The 15473-nt window shown below is 48.3% G+C and overlaps 1 protein-coding gene across 3 annotated transcripts in view; it reads right to left on the bottom strand.

The window, feature by feature from the left end:
• The window catches only part of CLMP (CXADR like membrane protein), a 161113-nt gene that overhangs the window by 23022 nt on the left and 122618 nt on the right, over window positions 1-15473 (bottom strand). For 2 of the 3 annotated variants that reach the window (XR_010188715.1, XM_063943819.1), the window contains exon 2: window positions 4182-4348. Coding sequence is in view for 2 of the 3 variants with exons in the window: in XM_063943819.1 (XP_063799889.1) it covers window positions 4182-4348 (167 nt within the window). In the remaining variant the exon portion in view is untranslated. Of the gene's footprint in view, window positions 1-4181; window positions 4349-9666; window positions 9764-15473 lie in introns of those variants that run through there. The other variant, XM_063943820.1, reaches the window with a different exon arrangement.

Raw genomic sequence — 15473 nt, 5'->3', positions numbered from 1 at the left:
GCAGGGACTGACATGACTGCACAGATTATACTGGTGCAAGGATTGACATGACTGCACAGATTATACTGGTGCAGGGACTGACATGACTGCATAGACTATACTGGTGCAGGTACTGACATGACTGCTGACAGGACTGCATAGATTGTACTGGTGCAGGGACTGACAGGACTACATAGATTATACTGGTGCAGGGACTGACATGACTGCATAGATTATACTGGTGCAGGGACTGACATGACTGCATAGATTATACTGGTGCAGGGACTGACATGACTGCATAGATTATACTGATGCAGGGACTGACATGACTGCATAGATTATACTGATGCAGGGACTGACATGACTGCATAGATTATACTGATGCAGGGACTGACATGACTGCATAGATTATACTGGTGTAGGGACTGACATGACTGCATAGATTATACTGATGCAGGGACTGACATGACTGCATAGATAATACTGATGCAGGGACTGACATGACTGCATAGATTATACTGATGCAGGGACTGACAGGACGGCATAGATTATACTGGTGCAGGGACTGACAGGACTGCATAGATTATACTGGTGCAGGGACTGACAGGACTGCATAGATTATACTGGTGCAGGGACTGACATGACTGCATAGATTATACTGGTGCGGGTACTGACATGACTGCTGACAGGACTCCATTGATTATACTGGTGTAGGGACTGACATGACTGCATAGATTATACTGATGCAGGGACTGACATGACTGCATAGATTATACTGATGCAGGGACTGACATGACTGCATAGATTATACTGATGCAGGGACTGACATAACTGCATAGATTATACTGATGCAGGGACTGACATGACTGCATAGATTATACTGGTGTAGGGACTGACATGACTGCATAGATTATACTGGTGCAGGGACTGACAGGACTACATAGATAATACTGATGCAGGGACTGACATGACTGCATAGATTATACTGATGCAGGAACTGACAGGACTGCATAGATTATACTGATGCAGGGACTGACATGACTGCATAGATTATACTGGTGTAGGGACTGACATGACTGCATAGATTATACTGGTGCAGGGACTGACAGGACTACATAGATAATAATGATGCAGGGACTGACATGACTGCATAGATTATACTGATGCAGGGACTGACAGGACTGCATAGATTATACTGGTGCAGGGACTGACATGACTGCATAGATTATACTGATGCAGGGACTGACATGACTGCATAGATTATACTGATGCAGGGACTGACATGACTGCATAGATTATACTGATGCAGGGACTGACATGACTGCATAGATTATACTGGTGCATGGATTGACAGAACTGCATAGATTATACTGGTGCAGGGATTGACATGACTGCTGACAGGACTGCATAGATTATACTGGTGCATGGATTGACAGAACTGCATAGATTATACTGATGCAGGGACGGACATAACTGCACAGATTATACTGGTGCAGGGACTGACATGACTGCACAGATTATACTGGTGCAGGGACTGACATGACTGCACAGATTATACTGGTGCAGGGACTGACATGACTGCATAGATTATACTGGTGCAGGGACTGACATAACTGCACAGATTATACTGGTGCAGGGACTGACATGACTGCACAGATTATACTGGTGCAGGGACTGACATGACTGCATAGACTATACTGGTGCAGGTACTGACCTGACTGCTGACAGGACTGCATAGATTATACTGGTGCAGGGACTGACAGGACTACATAGATTATACTGGTGCAGGGACTGACATGACTGCATAGATTATACTGGTGCAGGGACTGACATGACTGCATAGATTATACTGGTGCAGGGATTGACAGGACTGCATAGATTATACTGGTGTAGGGACTGACATGACTGCATAGATTATACTGATGCAGGTACTGACCGAACTGCATAGATTATACTGATGCAGAGACTGACATGACTGCATAGATTATACTGGTGCAGGGACTGACATGACTGCTGACAGGACTGCATAGGTTCTACTGGTGCAGGTACTGACAGGACTGCATAGATTATACTGATGCAGGGACTGACAGGACTACATAGATTATACTGGTGCAGGGACTGACATGACTGCATAGATTATACTGGTGCAGGGACTGACATGACTGCATAGATTATACTGGTGCAGGGATTGACAGGACTGCATAGATTATACTGGTGTGGGGACTGACATGACTGCATAGATTATACTGATGCAGGTACTGACCGAACTGCATAGATTATACTGATGCAGAGACTGACATGACTGCATAGATTATACTGGTGCAGGGACTGACATGACTGCTGACAGGACTGCATAGGTTCTACTGGTGCAGGTACTGACAGGACTGCATAGATTATACTGATGCAGGGACTGACAGGACTGCACAGATTATACTGGTGCAGGGACTGACATGACTACATAGATTATACTGGTGTAGGGACTGGCATGACTGCATAGATTATACAGATGCAGGGACTGACATGACTGCATAGATTATACAGATGCAGGGACTGACATGACTGCATAGATTATACTGGTGCAGGGACTGACAGGACTGCATAGATTATACTGGTGCAGGGACTGACATGACTGCATAGATTATACTGGTGCAGGGGCTGTCATGACTACATAGATTATACTGGTGCAGGGACTGACATGACTGCATAGATTATACTGGTGCAGGGACTGACATGACTGCTGACAGGACTGCATAGATTATACTGGTGCATGGACTGACAGAACTGCATAGATTATACTGGTGCAGCGACTGACATGACTGCACAGATTATACTGGTGCAGGGACTGACATGACTGCACAGATTATACTAGTGCAGGGACTGACATGACTGCATAGATTATACTGGTGCAGGTACTGACATGACTGCTGACAGGACTGCATAGATTATACTGGTGCAGGGACTAACAGGACTGCATAGATTATACTGGTGCAGGGACTGACAGGACTGCATAGGTTATACTGGTGCAGGGACTGACAGGACTGCATATATTATACTGGTGCAGGGACTGACAGGACTGCATAGATTTTACTGGTGCGGACTGTCTCTGTGTTTATAGAAAAATGATGCGGAATTAAATCACATTTACAGTTTATAGCTTCACCTTAAATGACGGTATATTTTCACTTTGGAGCTTCCGTACAGAGAATCCCACTCGGGCGCCCGGTATAATGGTATAACAAACACTCAGAAGAAGAGCGTATTGTTCAGCGGATAGTTTCTTGTTAAATTCTTCTTCTTTATATATAAGAAATGAATAACTCTCCACGGGGAGGAACAGAAGAAGAGATAAAACACAATCCAGTACAGCCAAGTCACTAAGCATCTCCCACAGTTACATGAGTATATATTAGTCCCAGAATAAAGAGATACTGTATATAGGGAGGACTCTTTTTCTCCACTCGGACATAGGAAGCTGGATCCTGCGGTGTGATAACCAGTCCTTTTACGGTTTCTTCAAGGGTTAACCACACAATTGGCTGCACTAGATGGTACAATCTCCTTTCATGTCCCCCACATGGAGATTTATTCATTTCTTATGTATTAAGAACGACTTTAACAGGAAAGCAGCACCGTCCGCTGAAGAGATACGTCCTTTCTTCTTCTCTGTATGTTATACCATTATACTAGGCGCCCGGGGGGGGATACCTCATATACTTTCATTGTGGAGCTTAATGTTGGAGTCAGGATAATACCCTTTGGGCATATAAATAAAGGATAATAATAATACCACTGAGGCTACCTTGGGGCATCCTGTATACAGATGGGTCCATGTTTATCTTGACCTTTAATAGGATTAACTGAGACTGGCCAGTCGGCCTCAATCTCCTGCTGTATTGTTCTCTGTATTGTACTGCAGCTGAGAACAATAGATGGAGGGTTTATGTAAATTAACCATGTTGTGCCTAGGTGCAGCAAACTAGCCAAGATAACTGTGGACCCATCTGTACATGTCTCCTTATTTCTGGACTGTATGGAAGCTATGGGTTCTATACTGGCCGTGATGTAACGCGGCCGCACTACTCCCAGTAAGAGTGGTCGCGCTGTCTGGGACGTCTACTGAGCAGTGCTTGTGGCATTGGGCTGGACCCGCCGAGGGGAATGTCCTACATTCTGAGAAGCAGCGCAGCCAGATAATACGTTACCACTTTCTGCCCTTGGTCAGAGACGTTTGAGAACCACTCGATGTCCAGGTTGCTCCCCAGCACTCCCAGCTTGTGCGAGCACGGCAGGGTGACATTCTCCTCGGATACGCCGCTCACCTCCATATACGTGACCGTCTGACATAACGTTCCGATGACAGAGCAGAGACCTGTGGGACACAAAGAGCGGGGTCATATTGGAGAGCAGGGATAAAAGTGTAGGACGCACTGCCCCAGTTCTGGCCTATACATAGTAAATATGAATTTTGCAAGTATCAATAACACTGTCAGGACGAGATTCCATCTTATGTATAGGACGTTTCATTACAGTATTATATTGTGTACAGTTAGGGTATTGGTGGTCATTCCGAGTTGATCGCTAGCTGCATTCGTTTGCTGTGCAGCGGTGATGAAAAAAACGTCACTTCTGCGCATGCGGCGCAATGCTCACGCGCGACATACTATTACAACGAACGATGTAGTTTAACACAAGGTCTAGCGAAGCTTTTCAGTCGCACTGCTGACCGCAGAGTGATTGACATGAAGTGGGCGTTTCTGGGTGTCAAATGACCGTTTTCAGGGAGTGTTCGGAAAAACGCAGGCGTGGCTAGGCGAATGCAGGGCGTTTGGACGTCAAAACAGGAACTGAACAGTCTGAAGTCATCGCAAGCGCTGAGTAGGTTTTGAGCTACTCTAAAACTGCACAAAAAAACTTTGTAGCCGCGCTGCGATCCTTTCGTTCCCACTTCTGCTAAGCAAAGATACACTCCCAGTGGGAGGCGGCATAGCGTTTGCACGGCTGCTAAAAACCACGTTCCCCTATCCAGGTGACTCAGGCAGCGCAGATCACTCCTTACATCACAGCCACAAGAGGGCGATGGTGAGCTGTACAATCTGGCTGGATGTCCTTGCAGTATATCCAGATGCATTCCTAGAATATTTTATTTCCCCGTATCCAGCCTGGTAATTCCAACAGTATAGCAGCCCCCATAGACCTGCCGTGTGGTCGGAAATGGAGGGACTGCAGCAGCTATTGCTGCTAAATCCTGGGGATCCTTAATACTTGCAGATATCCTGAAAATGTAATAAATATTCCCCTTAACAGATTGATTTCATTACTGTTGTGCATTTGTTTCATAATTGTAGCATTTTACATGAAGCCCGTATAGTATATGCCGTGTACAAATTCCTGCCTCTGCGTTGTGTGATGTAAAACCCCTCGCTAGCAGTGGGTGTGCAGTCTCCAGGTTAGGAGTGCTAGAGTTTCTGAAGTGCTTAGATGTGTGACTCAGACGCCCTGGGAGTAAACTCTTGCGCCTAGGGAAGCCGATCCCAGGATTTAGCCTCAGAAAGTCCGGGATTTTAATTCTGGGATTGGAGGTTTTGGGATTATTAAAATTTTAAAAATGTGTCAGACGGAAACCGCGGCGGTGAGGGGCAGGTCAGCTTGAGGGCCCTTCCAGCGGAGCTTCTGAATGAGGGTGCCACCCCATAGTTGGCACCACTACTGCCAGGGCCTGTGACAAATAACTGTCATGCCTGGCGACAACTGCCAGACCCACGTCCTCCGCACCCACTGCTAACGTCTGGCCCAGGCAGCGTTAGGCTCTTATTTATTTATTAACAGGTTCTTATATAGCGCTGCAAATTCCATTGCACTTTACAAAGCTCAGCGGCTCAGACACGGCCCGTACTGTGAGCTGTAAACAGCAATGTGGGGTCGGAGTGATGTCATATAGGCGCACAGCGTCCTGCCCACACAGCGAACGGTCTGCAGTAATGACGGAGACGCTCAGGGGAGGGACTGGGAGCTCCCCTCTTATTCCATCGCGGCTGCAAGTTAGTTTTGCTTCGCGCCGGACAGGTCAGTCTCCGTTGTCAGATAGTGTGGACATTCTCACTAATTACTATAGTTAAATAAATTACTTTTAAGTTTGTGTTTAATACTTATGGTTTCAAAATGCTAACAAAAGTAAGTCGTTGTCACACTTTTATTTGTAGTCACCCAGTATGACCTTGGAGAGCTTTGACAAAGAAATCAATGAGGAAGCCAAATCTTAATGTGTCCGTCAGTCACCGACAAGGCAGATTTCTGGCCAATGTGAATGAGAGTCTCAACTATTTCCCCCCCCTGCACTCCTATGGATGTAACGGCCGGGGATACCCGCCTGAGTCAGGGGTACAGGAAGATCATGTGCGGCTGCAATCAGTCACCAATTACCAAGTACGGAAATATACAATGCATGTCCAAGATGGAAGTCACCGTATGCCCTGCTTCCAGAGTCACCAACCTCACTGACAGTACCACCAACCCTGCACCCGCTGTGCCACCCTAGACTCTATGAAACATTGCCGGGAAACATGTCTGTCCTACTCCAGATATAACTAAAGCTCTGATCATCTTCCTCTTCATCTCTAGCATAATTTCTGCTGCAGCACGGATCTTCCTCCCTTTCTGCAACACTGTGCAAAATCCCTCCACTGACTCCCCATATCCTCCCGAATTCTCACCCCCACCTACGACGCCACCAACAACTCGTCCTCTCCCCACATCACACCCGTCTCTCCATACATCCATGGTCATATTTTGTCTTTCTTCACTTTCCCATCCTCCTGACCCCCGGCCAACACCACTGTGAGACCAGATCTCACAGCCCATTAAGAACCTTTGCAATCCAGCAGAACCATTATGCAATAGGTAGCACCTATCCTTGTGTATCTAGGCCTATTTCCCTATTGTAAGCCTGCGAGCAGGGCCCTCCTACCTCTATGTCTGTCTGTTACTACCCAGTTTTGTTCTATTACTGTTGTTCTAACTGTAAAGCGCCACGGAATATGCTGCGCTATATAAGAAACTGATCAAATAAATTTGCCACCGATCGCTACTGCACATTCTCGCTTATTATCACTCCTGTGACGCCCACTGAAATACCGTGTGCGGTGCGACTCGTGTGCAGCACAAATCCGCTGCGCTAGGTCTGACGTTGGCAGTGCTCGCGGCTGTGAATCAGGCCCCGTAGGAGGAGACAGGATTTGCACGGACTATACTGACCCAGGGATCTGGCTGCTGGCAATTTCATCTCTATGTAACATCCGCATGTTGTATTGCTGCCAGAATTCTCCAATACCCAAGCCAATGTTCTGGCAGGCTTACAATTGTGGGGAGAGGTCACGGGGGCATTCCACTGGAGACGTTTAAGATCCAGTTGATTGACAATCTCATTCCAAGAGTGGCCAGGAAGTGATTGACTGCTAGAGAGGCGATGATATGTTTCTATTCAGTGACGTGTCTGGGTCCCTGGAGAAATCTGCTTTTCCTTTATACATCACCAGGAAGGGGTCCAAAAACATTGCTCCGATTCCACTGGATGTGGCTTCATCCATCTCCTGCTAAATAACACATTGCAACTGACGGCACCTCCCAAGTGCACTGGCCATAGCCTCCGGCCAACACACGTTCAATGCAAAACCATTCATTGGAACTGCGGAGTATGTGGGGCCTTGTGACCGTATGTAAAGGCTATGGGGGTGATTTACTGAACAAACACTACAGGGCTGAAACTAGGATTTTGGGCACCCGGGGCAAGGCAGTAATATGGCGCCCGCCGTGCACACACACACACACACACACACACTTTGGAACCGTGTCAAAAACACAGTAATAAACAGTTGGCAAAATGACAACCAGCACAAATTCCCTAGGAAAATGGATAGGAACACAAGACATGCACCTCAGGTACTGTCAGGGACGGATCTAGACTTTTCTTTTAGGGGGGGGGGCGGTTTATTGTTGAATATTGACCCCTCCCCTCTCCTGTCTGACTCCTCCCCTTTCCAGTATTGACCCCTTCCCTCTCCAGTCCGAAATCCTCCATCACACAAATACATTACATACCAGAGCCAGATTTACACAATATATGAGGCGAAGGGTTCATTTGGCCATTATGCACATATATCGGACTATCCTATTACAGCCCGTTTTTATTGTGCGGTAACTCACCCGCTATCGGCTGATAATACATGGGATCCGTGATAACATTGCGGACCCATGTGTTCGGGTCCGATAACGGATCTCCAGGGGCTGGTTATCGGCGATTCTGCTTCGCGTGCCTCACAGAATTCCCGATAAGTGCTGACTTACAGGGCTAATAGGATAGCCCTGTTGGAATTCTTTAGCTGCGGTAACGCACAGCGGCTAATAGGATATCGGCATATATCTTTTACTGATATTATTAATTTAAAGTGATGAGGAGAGATTATTTAAACATTAAAATTGTTTTTGTAATTGAACAGCCTCTTGCAATTCAGAGTAAGTAAATAAAAGTGTGGGTGTAGCCCTGCGTATAATGAAGGTAAACACATATCCAGTGGGTTGATAAGAAGTGTGTTAAGTGACAAGAATTGACAATACCAAATACAATGACCTATAAACATTGAATTGTAATGTCTCCTGTTCAATAAACAAAGTCCATTGCACAGTATGTTATATTTAATATAATATTCTCCTTGATAACCCTAACCTTGCACAGGTTACTATATAAATCACAGCCTCTTTATATAATTTTTTTCTCAGTCGGCAACGCATTCTCAAGACACCCAAGTATTGCTGCAGAGAAAGTTAATGCCTGCATACCCCCTTTATTCCCCTTACATTCCATACTGGATAGTCATTATTTTAGGCATGGTAATATTTTGCGATATACAATTCCACAAAAAAAAGGAATCTTCAAACCTCTTTATGTAAAAAAAAAAAAAAAAAAAAGTATTTTTATAAACCACAGTAAACGTACTTTGCTTTTACCTGTAAAAGCTGAAAAATGTTCAGTGTAGTCTGAGGAGGTGATGAAAGGTGAAAGCAGTCTTAATCAACAAACTATGTTGATTAAGTGCAGTATAGGTCAAAGGGGTGAATAGGGAGGAAGGGGCACCTGCTGTGAGATGCTGCGTCTGGGAGCTCGGCTCGACACCACTGAGAAAAGCTGACAGCCAGCTGAGCTAGGAAGGGAGGAGGGAGCAGGACTTCAGAGACAGTTTGCCCCGTTGGAAGGAGTGTGCTAGGGGGGGCGAATGCCCCCCTCTGTATCCGTCCCTGGGTACTGTATTGTGGGGGACTCTGACTGGCCAACTGCTGTAGGACTACATAGCCTAGCATGCCAGTCAGGACCTAGGACCAATTAAAGAGGAGTACCAACTTTCTGGGGAGGGGACACACACAATGTGGGTTAACCTGGCTGCAGAGAGGAGTCCCTAGGACTGGCTGGTGTTACAGTATATACCCGATATAAGCCAAGCAGTCACTGTATCACACACACGTGGGGGAGGGAGGGAAGGGGGGGGGGGTAGAGACACCGACTGGCCAACTGCTGTAGGACTACATAGCCTGGCATGCCAGTCAGGACCTAGGACCACACTTTGGGAGGCAGCAGCTGTCCTGGCGTATAGAGACCTCACCTCAGTGCCCAGACTAATTATCAGCTGCTGCACCTACCTCTCGCCCTGTCCTCCTCCGATGGAGCTGCGGGAAGGGGGAGGCGCTGGGGAACAGGCCTGGGGGCAGACGTCGCTTACACAGGCACAGAAGTGTGTGAGCGGCCATGGACCAGCGCTCAGGATATAAAAGGAGGCAGCTGGAGAGTCCATGGTCACCACCCCTGTCTCACTCATTAGCGTTCTAGTTGCCAGGGGAGGGGGGGGGTTTCCCAGGAGTCCACATTGGTGGTACTGAGGAGCAGGTACCTGCAGCGAGGGTTCTTGGACCTGGCAGAAGGTAGCCCCTTAGGGCTGAGAGGAAGGACGGAAGGCATAGTACCCATCTCTGTGCCCTCTCAGATTCTGCACCCGGGGCGCATGCCCCTTTAGCCCCCCCCTAGTTGCGGCCATGAAACACGTATCCCCTGTGAAACAGGCACATCCCCAGACAGAGTCACATGGGGGTTATTAAAATATTACAATTATGACGCCTCGTGTGTCTACATACCCATTAGTAACAGAAATAGCCCACTGTACCTCCCACGCTTCACCACGTCCATAAGTACCGTAGGTGTGCCTGTAACGCCTTATTACCAGTAATGTTTTTTGTTTGTTTCAGAGGGGGGCGCTATTTGCACCACTGCTGCGTTGTTATTATTAGAAAGATGTGTTATCAGAAATGGGCCTTTGTGCTGGGGATTGTCCAGCAAAAAGTTCACCTGGAAATTTACAAAAAGAAACAAAAAAATTCTGGCGGTTTGTAACGGCTGCAAGTCCGATGGTCCTCGCCTCCAAACTGCTGGATTTACAATTCCCAAACCACCCACAGTCTGCGATGTGTTTTCATAGGGTGGACAAGCTTCCCGGGAAAGCGCCAGTCAGGCAGGAGGAAGTACAACGCACTTATGCTGCATTCAGATCGCAAATGCCGGATCCCACCCGGTAAGAGAAACGTGTACTTACCGGGTGGGATCCGGCATTTGCGCTCCGTTGCTGGCTTTCCGACTCGGCAATATACCGGCTCGGTTGCCATAGCAGCGGAGGGCGCAGCAGCAGCAGGGGCGGGGGTGGAGGCGGCGCCGGGAGATGAGCTCATCTCCTGCGCCGCCTCTGCCTAGGCTGTGAATGGGAGCCGTGTCGCATCGGAACGGCTCCCATTCACACTGCGCCTGACCCGGTAATCAACCCGGTAATAACCCTTCTTTTTTACCGGGTTGAATTACCGGGTCAGGCGACCCGCTAATTCAGAAAAGGACCTTTCACATCGCACACTGACCCGTTTCGACACGGCAATATGCCGTGTCGATACCGGGTTTTTAGTGCGATGTGAAAGGGGTATTGTCAGGCAATCACTGGCATTATTACTTTATGATGCGCACTATTTACAGAGCCACAAAATAATCATTGTTGCCCCGGTCATAGATATTGGGGGTCATTCCGAGTTGTTCGCTCGGTAAATTTCTTCGCATCGCATCGATTTTCCGCTTAGTGCGCATGCGCAATGTCCGCACTGTGACTGCGCCAAGTAAATTTGCTATGCAGTTAGGAATTTTACTCACGGTATTTTCTTCGTTCTGGTGATCGTAATGTGATTTACAGGAAGTGGGTGTTTCTGGGCGGAAACTGGCCGTTTTATGGGTGTGTGCGAAAAAACGCTACCGTTTCTGTGAAAAACGCGGGAGTGGCTGGAGAAACGGGGGAGTGTCTGGGCGAACGCTGGGTGTGTTTGTGACGTCAAACCAGGAACGACAAGCACTGAACTGATCGCACTGGCAGAGTAAGTCTCGAGTTACTCAGAAACTGCACAGAGATGTCTTATCGCAATATTGCGAATCTTTCATTCGCAATTTTGATAAGCTAAGATTCACTCCCAGTAGGCGGCGGCTTAGCGTGTGCAAAGCTGCTAAAAGCAGCTTGCGAGCGAACAACTCGGAATGACCCCCCATGGTACATGTTTCATGCCCCATTAATAATGTCACAGCTTCTGCATCTTTATGGCAGTTTCTCCGGCAGTTTTCTATCTCTATGATTGGGGGCTGTTTTTAGGGAGTTTTCCATTTAGTAAATCACGTGGTTCTGCAACCACCGGGAAAAACTAAACCAAATAGCAGTGTTCAGCAAATCTCCCCCTGCAACTCAGCACATGCTACAGTTTTATCCACATCCTGACAATGGGGGTCATTCCGAGTTGATCGCTAGCTGCCGTTGTTCGCAGAGCAGCGATCAGGCTAAAAATCTGCATTTCTGCGCATGTGTATGCACCGCAATGGGCACGCGCGACGTACGGGTGCAAAGACCTTTGTGCTTTCACACAGGTTCTAGCAAAGCTTTAAGTCGCACGGCACAACGCAAACAGATTGACAGGAAGGGGACGTTTCTGGGCGTCAACTGACCGTTTTCAGGGAGTGTTTGGAAAAACGCAGGCGTGGCTGGGCAGACGCTGGGCGGGTGTGTGATGTCAAAAGCCAACCCTCCAACGTTAGAATCAACGCACACGAAGAGTAAGGTCAGGGCTGGTCTTGTTTTGCATAAAATGATTTTGCAGGCGCTCTGCTGCACAGGCGTTCACACTTCTGCAAAGCGAATATACACTCCCCGGTGGGCGGTGACAATGCGTTTGCACGGCTGCTAAAAACTGCTAGAGAGCGATCAACTCGGAATGACCCCCCAATGTTGGGTCTGCAAGGAATATCTCAGGCTGGACAAAGTGGGGCAATGCTGGGTCAATATGGAACATCTCATGTTGGACACAGAGGGGCAATGATGGGTCAGTATGGAACATCTCAGGTCAGATACAGTGGGGCAATGCTGGGTCAGTATGGAACATCTCATGTTGGACACAGTGGGGCAATGCTGGGTCAGTATGGAACATCTCATGTTGGACACAGTGGGGCAATGCTGGGTCAGTATGGAACATCTCATGTTGGACACAGTGGGGCAATGCTGGGTCAGTATGGAACATCTCAGGTCAGATACAGTGGGGCAATGCTGGGTCAGCAAGGAACATCTCATGTTGGACAGAGTGGGGCAATGCTGGGTCAGTATGGAACATCTCAGGCTGGACACATGGGGCAATGCTGGGTCAGTATGGAACATCTCAGGTCGGACAGAGTGGGGCAATGCTGAGTCAGTATGGAACATCTCATGTTGGACACAGTGGGGCAATGCTGGGTCAGTATGGAACATCTCATGTTGGACACAGTGGGGCAATGCTGGATCAGTATGGAACATCTCAGGTCGGACAGAGTGGGGCAATGCTAGGTCAGTATGGAAGATCTCATGTTGGACACAGTGGGGCAATGCTAGGTCAGTATGGAACATCTCAGGTCGGACAGAGTGGGGCAATGCTGAGTTAGTATGGAACATCTCATGTTGGACACAGTGGGGCAATGCTGGGTCAGTATGGAACATCTCATGTTGGACACAGTGGGGCAATGCTGGGTCAATATGGAACATCTCATGTTGGACACAGAGGGGCAATGATGGGTCAGTATGGAACATCTCAGGTCAGATACAGTGGGGCAATGCTGGGTCAGTATGGAACATCTCATGTTGGACACAGTGGGGCAATGCTGGGTCAGTATGGAACATCTCATGTTGGACACAGTGGGGCAATGCTGGGTCAGTATGGAACATCTCATGTTGGACACAGTGGGGCAATGCTGGGTCAGTATGGAACATCTCAGGTCAGATACAGTGGGGCAATGCTGGGTCAGCAAGGAACATCTCATGTTGGACAGAGTGGGGCAATGCTGGGTCAGTATGGAACATCTCAGGCTGGACACATGGGGCAATGCTGGGTCAGTATGGAACATCTCAGGTCGGACAGAGTGGGGCAATGCTGAGTCAGTATGGAACATCTCATGTTGGACACAGTGGGGCAATGCTGGGTCAGTATGGAACATCTCATGTTGGACACAGTGGGGCAATGCTGGATCAGTATGGAACATCTCAGGTCGGACAGAGTGGGGCAATGCTAGGTCAGTATGGAAGATCTCATGTTGGACACAGTGGGGCAATGCTAGGTCAGTATGGAACATCTCAGGTCGGACAGAGTGGGGCAATGCTGAGTTAGTATGGAACATCTCATGTTGGACACAGTGGGGCAATGCTGGGTCAGTATGGAACATCTCATGTTGGACACAGTGGGGCAATGCTAGGTCAGTATGGAACATCTCATGTTGGACACAGTGGGGCAATGCTGGGTCAGTATGGAACATCTCAGGTCAGATACAGTGGGGCAATGCTGGGTCAGCAAGGAACATCTCATGTTGAACAGAGTGGGGCAATGCTGGGTCAGTATGGAACATCTCAGGCTGGATACATGGGGCAATGCTGGGTCAGTATGGAACATCTCAGGCTGGACACATGGGGCAATGCTAGGTCAGTATGGAACATCTCAGGTCGGACAGAGTGGGGCAATGCTAGGTCAGTATGGAAGATCTCATGTTGGACACAGTGGGGCAATGCTGGGTCAGTATGGAACATCTCAGGTCGGACAGAGTGGGGCAATGCTGGGTCAGTATGGAACATCTCATGTTGGACACAGTGGGGCAATGCTGGGTCAGTATGGAACATCTCATGTTGGACACAGTGGGGCAATGCTGGGTCAGTATGGAACATCTCATGTTGGACACAGTGGGGCAATGCTGGGTCAGTATGGAACATCTCAGGTCAGATACAGTGGGGCAATGCTGGGTCAGCAAGGAACATCTCATGTTGGACAGAGTGGGGCAATGCTGGGTCAGTATGGAACATCTCAGGCTAAATACATGGGGCAATGCTGGGTCAGTATGGAACATCTCAGGTCGGACAGAGTGGGGCAATGCTGAGTCAGTATGGAACATCTCATGTTGGACACAGTGGGGCAATGCTGGGTCAGTATGGAACATCTCATGTTGGACACAAGTGGGGCAATGCTGGGTCAGTATGGAACATCTCAGGTCAGATACAGTGGGGCAATGCTGGGTCAGTATGGAACATCTCATGCTGGACATATGGGGCAATGCAGGGTCAGTATGGAACATCTCATGTTGGACACAGTGGGGCAATGCTGGGTCAGTATGGAACATCTCAGGTCGGACAGAGTGGGGCAATGCTGGGTCAGTATGGAACATCTCAGGCTGGACACAGTGGGGCAATGCTTGGTCAGTATGGAACGTCTCAGGTTAGAAACAGTGGGGCAATGCTGGGTCAGTATGGAACATCTCAGGTCGGACAGAGTGGGGCAATGCTGGGTCAGCATGGAACATTTCAGGTCGGACAGAGTGGGGCAATGCTGGGTCAGTATGGAACATCTCAGGTCGGACAGAGTGGGGCAATGCTGGGTCAGTATGGAACATCTCATGTTGGACACAGTGGGGTAATGCTGGGTCAGTATGGAACATCTCAGGCTGGACACAGTGGGGCAATACTTGGTCAGTATGGAAAATCTCATGCTGGACACAGTGGGGGCAATGCTGGGTTAGTATGGAACATCTCAGGTCGGACAGAGGCCCTCATTCCGAGTTGTTCGCGTGCTAGCTACTTTTAGCAGCAATGCAAACACAAAGCCGCCGCCCTCTGGGAGTGTATCTTAGCATAGCAGAATTGCTAACGAAAGATTAGCAATTCTGCTATTAAGTATTTCCTTGCAGGTTCCGAGTAGCTCCAGACCTACTCCTAGATTGCGATCACCTCAGTCCGTTTAGTTCCCGGTTTGACGTCACAAACACGCCCAGCGTCCGTCCAGCCACTCCCCCGTTTCTCCAGCCACTACTGCGTTTTTTAGCACACTCCCTGAAAACGCTCAGTTACCACCCAGGAACACCCACTTCCTGTCAATCA

The sequence above is a fragment of the Pseudophryne corroboree genome, chromosome 10, assembly GCF_028390025.1.
Source record: "Pseudophryne corroboree isolate aPseCor3 chromosome 10, aPseCor3.hap2, whole genome shotgun sequence".
NCBI lineage: Eukaryota > Metazoa > Chordata > Amphibia > Anura > Myobatrachidae > Pseudophryne > Pseudophryne corroboree.
Note: the sequence above shows the minus strand (reverse complement) of the source record. Positions and strands in the feature narration are given on the sequence as shown.